The sequence below is a fragment of the Galleria mellonella genome, unplaced genomic scaffold, assembly GCF_026898425.1.
Source record: "Galleria mellonella isolate WM207_F2 unplaced genomic scaffold, CSIRO_AGI_GalMel_v1 utg117, whole genome shotgun sequence".
Classification (NCBI taxonomy): Eukaryota; Metazoa; Arthropoda; class Insecta; order Lepidoptera; family Pyralidae; genus Galleria; species Galleria mellonella.
Genome location: NW_026441980.1, coordinates 6,672,433 through 6,685,686, shown reverse-complemented (window position 1 = coordinate 6,685,686; position 13,254 = coordinate 6,672,433). Strand labels below are relative to the sequence as shown.

Sequence of the window (13,254 nt, the reverse complement as noted above, 5' to 3'; positions counted from 1 at the left end):
CTATACGTAAGCCCGCAAGCTTCGCTTTAGACCACATCATCTCTATTTATCAAGTGAGATTGTGATTAATCGTGTACCATTTAACAGTAAAAAAAATAAGATTTTGCTGTGATTTCAAACTGAAATTTTTATTTTAAAATAAGGCTTAGAGAAATGGTGCCTCAGAATAGTCTAACTAATGTAATTTTTAATGATTATTAAATAGGAAATGACTAAAGTTAGTTAAAACAGAAATAAAATTAAACACAGAAATGATTATAAGTCATTAATTTTTTTTATTTTCAATTTATATTGTTTCATCTATCAATTTTTTTAAAATACATGAAAATGTAAAATAGGCCCAGTTTTTTATTCATAAATACAACATTATGTCACGCGTACAGCGCTGCGTCTCGGGTCGCTACTTTCATGAAAAGGACTATAGATGCTGATCTAAGTTCCGATATTTCGATTAAATATGTTCTCTAAATGGTGCATTACCGAATTTAATTCTTATCTATAGCTTGAGCGATGAATGCAATATTATTATTATTGAATTCGTAGGAGTGTCACTTCTATCTTGTTTTTTTTTATGCTACTTTATAGTCTAAGCTAAAAAAATTCTATATGACAATCATAGATTAAGGATAGGTACTTACACCTACTTATTTGAATCATTATAGTAATAACACTTTTTAAAAGCAGCGCGACCTATATATATATATATATATATATATATATATATATATATATATATATATAATATACTTTTTTTAGGTTTGTTTTGTAAACAACAGAGTATGGCAGAATAGGTATATTTTCATCTGTTACAATAAAGTAATAATAAATATAATATTATAATAAACATCAATTAATTTTTTAAATAACCATCCTAGTCGCAAGTGATTACTTGATCGGTAAATCTATGTTTACATATACCTTAGTATTTATGTTATAATACATCAATAGTTTATACACTTGTTGCTCTTTCCCACTCGTACAATAATGTACATAACCACGTACTTGAATAGTTTCATTCTAGATAGTACCTATGCTGCTCAGCTAGGCTCAGCCGTAACTATAATGGCATTATTAATTTGGATTTTGATGGCAAAAATATATTTGATTAATTCCTGAAGTAGATGCAAAGTTTATAATATAGATTAATATGCAACGTATTTTATGATTGTCGTTTTAGGTTGTTAGCAGAGCACATTTATATAAACAATCACAAACATTAAAAATATTCAATCGTTTGTGAAAACTGACAGATAATTGCGATATTGCCACAGTTCAATAAGATAAAGTTACAAACATTATTATGAACCTTAGTACGTTGTACTTTGTTATGGATGTTTTAAAAAAGTTGTATACCCATAATACGTAGATTATATTATATAATAAATAGATTTGTTTTAGAATAAATAGATTCGTTTGCAACTTGTATATTAATTTTGTTATGTAATATTTTTATTAATAATTATTATATTAGGATTATCGATGGTAGAGTAAAATAAAAATGCGATTTTCAACTATATTTTATTATAAAATGACAAAGAATAAATCTAGAGTTCAATAGGGTAGTCACTTAGATGATAATATTGTGTATATAATATTTTATAATTTATATGACTGCTGTAGATATAGTGTGCTTTTGGTAACCAACGATAGCTCATTGGTATACAAAAAATTAGTTCCACCGACATGAAAATACATTTTTATTGAAACACGCCTGTTAAAGCTTAATATTTTAGTTATCAGTAAGTAGGTATGATTTTCTTTAAGAGCAAGATTTAGATTGAAAGGAAAAATATTAGATCCCTGTTTAATATATCCCAATGATTGGTCTTTGGCATATTGATTCAATAATACTAAAAATATTGACATTTTCGAATCGTATTAGCAAATTCACTATATGATAGCAACAAATTAGATGTGCCTTTATTAATTAAATGATGAGATAACGTTAAGTTACTCAAACGATCGTTTAAATCTATAATCTATTTTAACTTTACACACAACCCTTTAATTTGCACACCATTATTTAATTTTTTTAGTGAACAATTAAAACAATAGGTAGGTACAACAAAATATGGAGGAACAAATAAGGAAGGTGGGTATCCTCAATAATACTCCCTAGGAAGATTCACTTCATTAAGTTAGGTATTAATTAACTAGAGCGACTACTGAAATTAGGATAGGTTATTTTAACTATTAAACCTTAAAGTAATGATTATGTTAATCTTTTCTATAGATACTATTAATTTAATTTGTAATTATTAACATAGTCGTGTATAATATTTACATCCGCTGTTTATTTTAACACGAGGAATAACTGCCATTTTATAGGACTAATCTATGGATATTTAGCTTGCATCAATTTTTAGTGTTCCTGTGATTTTTATTTATTTATTAAAATTTGGTGTACACCAAATTGATCAGCCTATCAATTGGCAGTTAGACGTAAATCTTTTGCTAATTCACCGCTTCGATACGGAATGGTTCAGTTCTTTCCACGCAACAGGAATAAGGGACGTGGCACGGACATAAAATAACCGCCCCGACCTTTCGAATGTCGAGAGCAGTGTTTAAATTTATTCACATTATACCCTGTGCGAAATATATTCCACTTGATAATATTATATAAAATATATCATTGGCAATATTTAAAGTCCCTTACTCCCTTTACAATTCAACTAAACAACAATTGCAATTTGTCTAAATTCATGCTCGAGTCAGTTGACTTCGGAAACTAGACGAAAATGAAGTCATTTGCTCATAGATTGTATACTATCTCGAAGCGCAATAGATATATAGGTACAATGTTAAAATATAGTCGTGTAGATATTTACGTCAGGATAGTTTAGATCTATAAGTACGAATATGTCTAGAATACCAATTGTGTACTAACGTACATCATTTCTTTATATTGATCCCCTTTAAAATTTATAAGTTTTATTTACAAATACATTATAATCTCTTCGAGTATTTCAATATGATTGGATAAAATTAAAATGTAGGTGATTTTATAAATACAATATAAAATAAAAGTATATGATGAATCAGAATGTAAATAAAGTAATAAATTATATTATGATATCACCGAACCGCTGTCGTACTTTAGACAATTGGTATCAAGTTTAATAGAAAAAAAAGGGAACATAGGTAGAAAGGAAAGGTGAAAAAATAAAGAACAAAAAGGCATTAATGATAATAATAGTTTAATTATAATGAAATTAAAATAAGAATGAAATTAAACACACAAAAGGCTTAATATTAAAATAAGAAAATAGGATGACGACATTTTAAAACATTTTTAAAAACACAATGACATATAGAAAATAACCGCCTTTGCGATAATAAAAGGAGACAACATTTACAAACGGAATTCAAGGATATAAAAGTTTTATGATACATGCGCCTTAGCCAAATCTCTATGTATTGATATGTTGGCCTTTATGCATATTTTTGTGAAATACTAAATACCAAGTACAGCTAATATAAGAGATAAATATAAAGCGCAATAAAAAAAGCATATACAGAATGATATGCAGAGATATGTTTTATGTGAAACGCAAGGGAGACGATGGGAACTAGCCGACTGTCGATTGTCGACGCACATACATACAAAGGTATCGCGTCAGCGCAGTACTTAGCGATCGATTCATGAAGACATTCGAAAACAACTCTCACAACTTTTTAACGCATAACTTTAACTAACAAATTGAAACAATGTTCACTTACAATGAATAAAATTGCATATATTGCGCTTAATAAAACTCTCAAATATAATTTAACTGTAACATTTTCATCAACTTTTCAATAAATGTTAAGATTACCTCAATTACCTTTTACCTAAAATAATGTGTATTGACTTTAAATTTGGCATCTCATCCTAAACACTGATCTATTTATTATTTTTAATAGTATATTACCATTATTATCTAAATATTTAAAATACTTCTCTAAACACATAAATCCCTATAATTATCTATTAGTCAATACCAATGTTACTGAGAAATAATTTAGGCCTGGAAACGTTACACACATTTGCTGTCCCACTCTGTCTTGAGCATTAAGCACTTGAATCGTTGAGACAATATTACAGTGACGCACTACTAGAGCACGTCGGCATGTGTGTAGCGTCCTACGCTGAATACAGTGGATATGTAATCTCCTCTTTGTGATTTCCATTTAATTAAATACGTAATAATAATTTAAAATTACAAATGCGATGCCGTTCTCACCGCACACAAACCGCCACCAATCGCGAACCACTTTTCACATCATTTCAAAATACAGGCACAGAATCCTGCACCTTATTAGAAAAACATTTTCAAAAACGTGCAAAATATCACCACACCCTGGTCACCTAACATTATCTAAACCAAATAACTACTTTTTATGTCCTTATAGTAATGTAGGTACTGATTAATACAATTTGTATGATAATTTTTCTATTCTTACATCGTAATGACATTCTATCTTTTTTTTTTCAGTTTTAATCGTCTTATTAAGCTCTATATTTTATTTATATACGGTACGTGATGTATAATATACATTAAAATAGTGTAAATATGTGATTTTTTTTAATGACTTCAAATTGATTTTTAAGAGGAAATGAAATTATATGTTTTTAACCAGTTTTTAGTATATCGGCTATGTTTGATAAAACGAACGAATGAAATCTGTTATACAGTGTTCATTTCATCAATTTTCTTATCTAAGGTTTGTGCCACATTATGCGCTATATTCTTTCCCCCCGTTAAACAACCCTCGTATTCTCTTTCATACCTTACTGTAGTACCAACAGTGGCATTGTCAAGATATGTATGTATTGTAATGACTTAATACTTTAAAACTTACATAGTAATATTAATGTTCATTCTATATTGATTTTTCTTACTTGACGTATTTAGAAAACAACTTGTATAATAAATAATACTATATAATTAATAAATTGCTAAAATAATAATATTTTATTTGACAAAGAAGTTATTAAAATCGTGATAAAATCTAAATATATCGGGACGACACAGGAGTAAATCTTACGGAATGAAATATAAAATAAAATAAAAACTATGCATTATTGGCGAAGAAAAATATAGCCGAAAACAATCAAGAGATTTAAATATATGCTCGTTTATAAAGTCGCGTAAAAAGATTTTTGTGTTAATTTATTATTATTAATCATATACAATTTTTAAAAGGTACGCCATAATTGTTCACTAAACAGGCCAGGTAAGAAAAAACATTATAGATACAATGATTGTAAAATGATTACATTGGATATCGCTTGCGAATGGCCATTGTTTTCCTAATTCGTCATAATTCAGGTATCTGTTTCACGCATGCTTTGCCTAATCACATAAACTGGACGTGTGAACTGAACACTTAAAACTGGTCCTAGCAGTTAGAGCATAGATTTCCTTGGAGATTCCCTCTAAGACCAACTTTATATTACAATAAATAACATTCTCTTACAAAAGCTTTTCCTACCAGAGTTTAAAAATTTGAGACGAATTACAAGATATTTTTTTCTCATAAAGTAAAATCTTAACCCACAAACTTAATCTCTTTTGCATTGGACTAGACGCATTTTTAATTAATTTAAGAAGGCAAAGATGTGTGAAATCCAATCTAGAACTCAGATAGTCCAAGGAAGCGTGAAAAACTTAATAAACAGACGTAGAAAAGTGGCACTTTTTTAAACAATTTCATTCATATATGTTTATATATTCAGTTTTTAAAATAAAAAATAAATCTTGCCATTTTCATTATTATTAAATATATAATATTTTTAAAAACAATAAAATTAATGCCTTTTGCAATTCATAGTTTTAATCATGTTCTAGATTTAAACAATTTAATAAGATAAATTTTATATAAGGAACCACTTGACTAACGACTGCATATTAAGGTCAACGAAGTCGGAGTGTGTCTATATACAAAATGAAGTGTGTATTGGAGAGTTATTACGTTAACTAAAATACTGTTTCATAACGTAGTTATTGTGACCTAGTGTAAATAAATACTGCTGATTACATACGTGATAGAGCACATCAGATCTCTCTAATACTTTAAATTGCCGCCGCAACTCCGATGGCTACAGTGTGGATACATCCTAATAATATACTGAAAATTATTCTAAAAAATACGTCATCGCGATATTACCCACACTGCGCGACCATAGCTTCCGACCAGAGGCTAAATAAATAATTATCTATAATTAACTGCTTAGTGAAATGTATGCACGAGCATTTATAGTATGTTGTAGCTACTATTTATTATTAATATAAATTAACACCGAAATAAATGCATCATGTCACTATTATGTCACCGAACATAACGTTTAAACAGTGATATATAATCTAGATGCTTAGCAATAGAGTTGTGATTACACTAACTAATAGTCAAGAAGCACTGAAACTAAATAGACAATATTCACCTAAACAATGAAACGAGTTGGAAGCATGCAAGAACTAAAATATATTATTTAAAATTATTTCTAAAACTAATATTGCACACACATACACATTTCTAAACGTAACATTCCAGTAATAATAAAATAAGAGAAAAATGTGTATGCGTACAAAACTATATGATATAATAATTACTTATAAAAATGCTAATATAGTAAATTGTGCATGTTAAAATAGAGAATAAAATATATTTATAAAATATAATTTTAGAGTAATAACTGCAAATTATATGTGAAGTAGAAACATTTTTCAACAATTTAATTATAATAGTGATGAATATAAAATTTATGGTGGCATTCAAAGTCAGTCATACAAATAACCACAAATAACCGAGGCAATGTTTAACATTGCAATCAACTTTGCCAAATGTAAACAAACCTAGCGCAATCTAATTGCAGTGCTGACAAATTTCATAATAATTATATTGTAATTACTGGAAATAATTGCAAGTACATAAAAAAATAAAATTATGTTAATATAGATAATGTATGGAATGAATATCACACAATAAAAAAAGATCCTCTCAAATGCAACAGTATAGTCGCGTTCATTAAATATAACGCTATTTAGCTGCCGTACTTACAATGTGATGATGATAGTATCTTAGATTATGATGTACAAGTAACAGTAGAACGATCGTATTAAGAAAATAGAGTAGCACTTAATTCCTATACTGTTCCGAGTAAGCGTAATACAGATATATTTAAATTTTCAGTCGAGCAAAATTCTCGATTCTGTGAGAGGTACAGAAGTATTGTCAACGCGTCAATGTGTGTGTTCACTGACAGTCAAGTGTGTGCCGATAAGTCACTATTAGAATTACAGCCGAAGTGAGACAAGGCATTGTTTCTTGAGGCCATGACAAGCAGAAGTTTGAGTCTGCGTGGACGCGTGACAACAGTGTGATATTCCGAAGACGCTGCAACGTGGTCGATCCGTTTAGATACTAGATTTGGAGAAAGACACTCTTAGGTGGTTCGACTCTGACAATTGGTAATTGTGCATTTTGATAAGCGCCGCGACTGCGTCGTCGATTGATGGGAGCTGCACCAATGCCATTTTGCGGTCCTTCCTGGAATTGAAAAATAATCAAATTTTATTTCCACTGATCTTCTTTTCGTTATTCCAGACAATGGGTACGAATTTAGTATTATTCCTTAAACTTATATACTGGTGAAAATAAAATGTTTAATTTATAAGAAATTGTCAAATTCAAAATTTTAATTAAAATTAAATTCAAATATGATATTTGTTCAAGATTGGTTTTCTCTTAAATGTATTAATATTAGATAACAATTTTTCAGAATCTGCTCCAGTAAATATTTCTAGAAATACGAAAGAAAGTTTCAATCCATTTTATATACAGCGATTAGGTACTATCTGACTTTTGTAACCTAAAGCCAGACCATTACTTTCTTTAACGACTGTTGCCTATTATATAAGTCTTTCGAAACTATGAAATATTTCTTTATTCTCAAGACAACTAGTTAGTCCGTTAGAAGATTTAAAAGTCAAATCGCTAAAGGCTTCTAATTTTTTTTTATAGAAACTAGAGGCTTTCATATATTATTATAATATGACCATTTATGTATTGATTTAATCAATTGGGATATCCATTATTTTTACTACTAGCTGATTATGTCATGATATGTTTTACTCAAGAATTTTGATAAAAAATATTTGCAAGAGCAAATACGATGACATCAGCCGTTACTGTCCACTGCTGAACATAGGCCTTCTCCTATTAGCGGTACATTTGCCAGTACTTATTACACTTGGCAGGCGGATTGGCAACCAGTTAGCTTTTGGTGATGTTTAAAAAGGGACGCTGCTGCACAGCGCTTGACTATTAAGTTCCCTTAGTCGCCTCTTTCTTCTACGGGAAAGCTCTATTTTTTTTTTTTTTTGATAAAAACAAAAGTTTTAATTTTACCAGGTCGCAATAACCTAATTAAATAAAATTTACTTACGGGAAAAATTTGAACGCCTTAATTGTGAATCCCCGTTTGGTAAACGCATCCTTGATATCATCTTCCGACACGGTTGCTCTGTAAATATAAAATCAAATGACACCATGTTATTTATGAAAAATAGAAATAACTATATAACAGTGAAATATAAGACTTACGGAATGTTCGATAGGTGTAATGTGGCGCTTGGTGGGTAAATATTCTGATAGTTTTTGCTGCCAGGCTTTTTGAATCTGTGAAGCGGGCTCTGAGAATAATCCCTGAAATACAACATCGGTTGATTAGTATAAAGAAAACTCATTAAAAAACTAATCGTGTATTTAATACTTTAAGAGTTCATAACTAGTGTTTTTTGTTTACGTTTAAATATATTTTAAATTACTTCGACTTGAATTTTAATTAATTTTAATCTTATAGAAGATTAATAAAAAAAACTATTTTTTATATTCTTCAAAGTAAACTGTACCTATTTCTTGTATATATAAAATAGTAACATATAAACTAAAAATGTAAAGTTCTATAAATGTGTAAAATATAACGGACTAAAATTTATTGTGGGAATGACGATTACCTAGTAAGTCCCGCGTCCGGTTGTCCCTCTTTAGGTAACTGCACAGTCTGGTGTTTGCTGAGCATAACGCGCATCGCCTTGCCGAACACTCGTAACTTGTCCATGTGTGTCATAGCTGTGGATAAATTTGTATAGAAACATTATCTTTACTACAAGTCTTATAATTAATAGTTAACTAATTAATAATTTTATATAGTTTTAAGTGACAACAAGAAGTAGGAAGTATTTAATTGGCTTATAATAATCTCGATAGGTATGTTATGTGGCATCTACAATTCGGAACTATTTTAATTACTTTCTTCCTAGTTCTATATGAACTTTGCTATGATTCAAGTCGCTATTATTGTGTAAAACAAAATTTTAAAACATTATTACTTTGCCTGGTAGCTTATTTAATATCCACTTGATTTATAATTTGTGTGCCTTAATTATTGCTCAAGAAAATAACAATGCGCGCATTATCAAAAATTATTCTTTTGCGTTAGTATTGTATGTGCTTACAACATGCAATATCAAATGTAAGAGATCTATAATATGATAGATCATTAAGTTATCAATTATTAAAAACATACCCAAATGAGCCTGGTGAGGCTCTGCCATTTGAATCAATGCTGAATCCTTCTTATTGTAGAGGATCTTCACCCGTTGCACATCACCATACACGCCTATACAGAAAGAGACTTTTATTATCTGGTACACCTTAATCTGTTTGATTTATTATATTGTGTATTTAGACATTTGATCTAGATTATAATTCTAGTCTTTACGAATATAATGTATTCATTGTTAGATTCAACCGAACTAAATTGAAACTATTATTTTAAAAAATATCTAGATTAAACATCCTTATTGAATACTTATCATAATAACTGTCATACAACTGGCAGTCTCAAATGTGTATTGTTTCGTAAATCATTTTACAAACGTTATTATGCATTGGACAATACCTAAGTATAACAAAGATACACTCAATTGAGACCACCTGCAATGTTGTCTAAAAATAGAAAATATTCACAGAAAAAACTAAACTAAATTGGCTACAATTAACACTCAAATTTATTCAACAATAATACACAAGATATTTAGTAAAACTGTAATACATAATAATGTCATGAAACGAGATACAGACGGAAATGATACAAGAAGGAATAACAAATTAAAGCTCTAAATTGGTCACGTTAAGCTTTTCATAAATGCTTTAGCGTTAACAGCGAAATCTCTACGGCCGACCGTATTAAGTTATAATATTAAAGAAAATAATTGCTTTAATGTTCACTTTTTTCTGCTATTAATATGATCATAAGCGACAACATTAAGTAGTATTATACCATTGAACCTTTGCATGATAATTTTTATTTTAATCACGTGAAATTTAAATAACTTTATAAATACTTTGTAGCAACAGAAACTTTTTCTAAAATTATATACTACTTATACAAAGAGATGCAAAATAAAACTGGTAACAGTAATATATAGATTAAACAGACGAAAAATAAAATTATAATAAAATAAGACAACACTGGGTAGACAATAGACACTAACTTAGCTACATCTAGGGGTCTGAAACACAAATTGTCAAAAGTTAATAAAGCATTTAGATTTGATAGTGTTATCAAGCGAAGCTTTGACATAACGGATGCTGTTATCAGTACAGAAGTCGAGAATGTTAGGTGACAATTTGTCTTCCAGGCGACAGGGCTCAGGAGCAATATTAATGTTTTAATATAAAATACGGAATGTATGTGCACACGTACCGAAAAGGGTAAAGAGAGCGTCAGGCGTGACCATCTAAAACAATAGGAAAGAGAAAGAGACAGTATTATAAATAGTCGTAAAAGATATCTGACATCATATCTATAAATAAATTAGCAACTTATTTTTAAGGAGTTTAAATAGAATATATAAGTGTAATAAATAGCCTGTAACGCCGTTGATATTAGTGGATGCATTAGTCGATCAAATTGTAGATGAATTTGAAACAATCATCAAACGAAGTCAAATAAAGACGTTACTGACTATTGTGTTAGCTTACTGATTAAATTGGCCAATAAACATTAAACTACGATTTTGGAACATCATAGGGTATTTTCTCTATAATTCATAAGTAATATAAGTATTTTAAGAATATTTATGATTTCATTAGAGTAATCTATGTTCCACAGTATAAGAGATTATTACCGTATTTTAATAATACAGAAGTAATGAGACATAATCTATAAGCATTGTTGATCTTACTTCTGCCTTGATTATATAGAAATTTAGGAAGTGGAAGGGCGGGTAAAGACAACAAAAAGATGTAAAACATAATCCGCCTTTATGTTTCATTTGTAAATTTCGCATAATTGATTACTAACCTCTTCATTTAGATTAGATACAAGGAGTACTGTAGCGAGGGGCAGCGGGGGAGCAGCGAGCGCTCGAAGAGCAGGAGATGCCGGGGTCAGGGTCAATGCTCCAAATGCCGGTAAGCCTACTCCACCGACGCCAACACCATACGGTGAAGCTAGACCTGAGCCAAGTCCCAGGAACTGAGGTGCTAACACTCCACCACCTATAGAAAATTAATAAAATTCAAATTTTGTTACCCGTAATATTATATAATATTTAAATGTTTATGAAACTTACATAAGATTAATTGCTCTATTTAAGGTCTATCATTTTGAAATATATTTCTTTTGCTTTGTATCAACAAAACTCTTCACCAATTTATAAAAATAAGATCCTATTCAGACAGTAGACTTGCAGTAGAACTTAAATTCAGTATCTGATTACATATTATAATTTCCAATGGTGCAATGCAAACTTAAGAGAAGTAATTAGTCACTGTAGGACTATTTAATATAGAATTATGAATAATAAAATAAAAAGAGCTAATGTGGTAAACGTAATAATAAATTATGTGTATTGAACATAGCTCCTATCGTAGAACAAACCACAATTTTATTAACTTTGAAATTTGCAAGACCTAAGTACTTGTAGGTGATACTAACGATACAGCAACATAAATTAATTATAGGCTGTGTAAATTGCATAACCAGGATGAGGTATCAATAACAAAGTTTGTAATGATATAATTAGACCAGAAAATAAAGCACCGGAATTTAATGATCATACGCTACACAAACTTTGATTTAAGTTATGCAAAACTCAATGTTATAAGGTCGATAAGAAGAAATTCTCATACATCATAATTCAATCAAACTTGTGAAAGCGAAGGGCGAGATCTTGCTCAGAATCAAATGCATATTAAGAGTTTATCGGAGACTTTTGTAAAAAAAACTAAAACTACGATATAAATGTGTGAACAGACGAGGAGCGGTGAAACAAGCGTCCAGGTGCCCAGAGTAGTAGAGGACTAACTCATCCTGGATGCGAGGGCCAAGGCGAGGCGTGCCCGCAGTGGCATCAACTCACTGGTCAACAGTTGATGGGCGTCGCTGTCACCCGAAGGCAGCGTCGGATTGGTGTAGTCCCGGGACTTATCATTGTTGTATTTCACATTAAGGCAGGTCATCTTTGAGTAGTCGATGCGGAGTGTGCAGCAACCGTTGTAGATGTTCTGTCCATCCAAAGCCTGTGAACAAACAGTATAAAATTTATTATATCGCTTTTATAAGTTAATACCGTATGTTCTATCATATATCGCATTGAGTTATATATTACAGTTAAATACAGTAATAGTTTTGAGCTGTTATTAATAATATGATAAATGATAGGGGCCGGTAGCCACGTGTATTCTTATTGTAAGTACAATGTATGCTTGTTGTACAATACGAGTACCTCATGAATTTACGTTTACTACAACAGACTTTTGTTGACACAAAATACGTAGGTAATCTTGCTTGAATCAATATTTATTGAATTACTGCCATTGGAATTTTATTTATTTTAATTTAATGAAATTAAATTAGAAATGTACTCAGCTCTAACAGGCGTGTGCCAAATTTTATTCAAATACGTTCCATCCATTTAAATGTCTTTAAGCTTTTTGTTTTTTTTTTTTATTTATAATCTTAAACACTTTCTGAATATCTACTATTAAATGGTAATATAGTATAAATATACATATAAATATATCGGTTAACAAAGTTAATAAACTTCTTATAGAATGGAAGATAAAAGGTGTAACGTTCGAGTCAAAATCGTTATATCCAGAGCGCAACAGCTATTTGTTTGTCCGCGTGGCCTGCGGGCGACTGATAACACCGCATCACGATAGAAAAGAGAATTAATTAAAATGCAACAGCACTCA

General features: G+C 30.0%; 1 protein-coding gene across 15 annotated transcripts in view; it reads right to left on the bottom strand.

The window, feature by feature from the left end:
* Positions 1–3,185: 3,185 nt before the first annotated feature.
* The window catches only part of LOC113511928 (polypyrimidine tract-binding protein 2), a 530,476-nt gene continuing 520,407 nt past the window's right edge, over positions 3,186–13,254 (bottom strand). For all 15 annotated transcript variants that reach the window (XM_052896533.1, XM_026895658.3, XM_031913421.2 and 12 more), the window contains 8 exons: positions 12,417–12,576; positions 11,357–11,553; positions 10,757–10,790; positions 9,575–9,667; positions 9,003–9,117; positions 8,590–8,691; positions 8,432–8,509; positions 3,186–7,533 (listed from right to left, as the gene is read on the bottom strand). In XM_052896533.1, the coding sequence (XP_052752493.1) occupies positions 7,401–7,533; positions 8,432–8,509; positions 8,590–8,691; positions 9,003–9,117; positions 9,575–9,667; positions 10,757–10,790; positions 11,357–11,553; positions 12,417–12,576 (912 nt within the window). In that variant the 3' untranslated portion in view covers positions 3,186–7,400. The remainder of the gene's footprint in view (positions 7,534–8,431; positions 8,510–8,589; positions 8,692–9,002; positions 9,118–9,574; positions 9,668–10,756; positions 10,791–11,356; positions 11,554–12,416; positions 12,577–13,254) is intronic.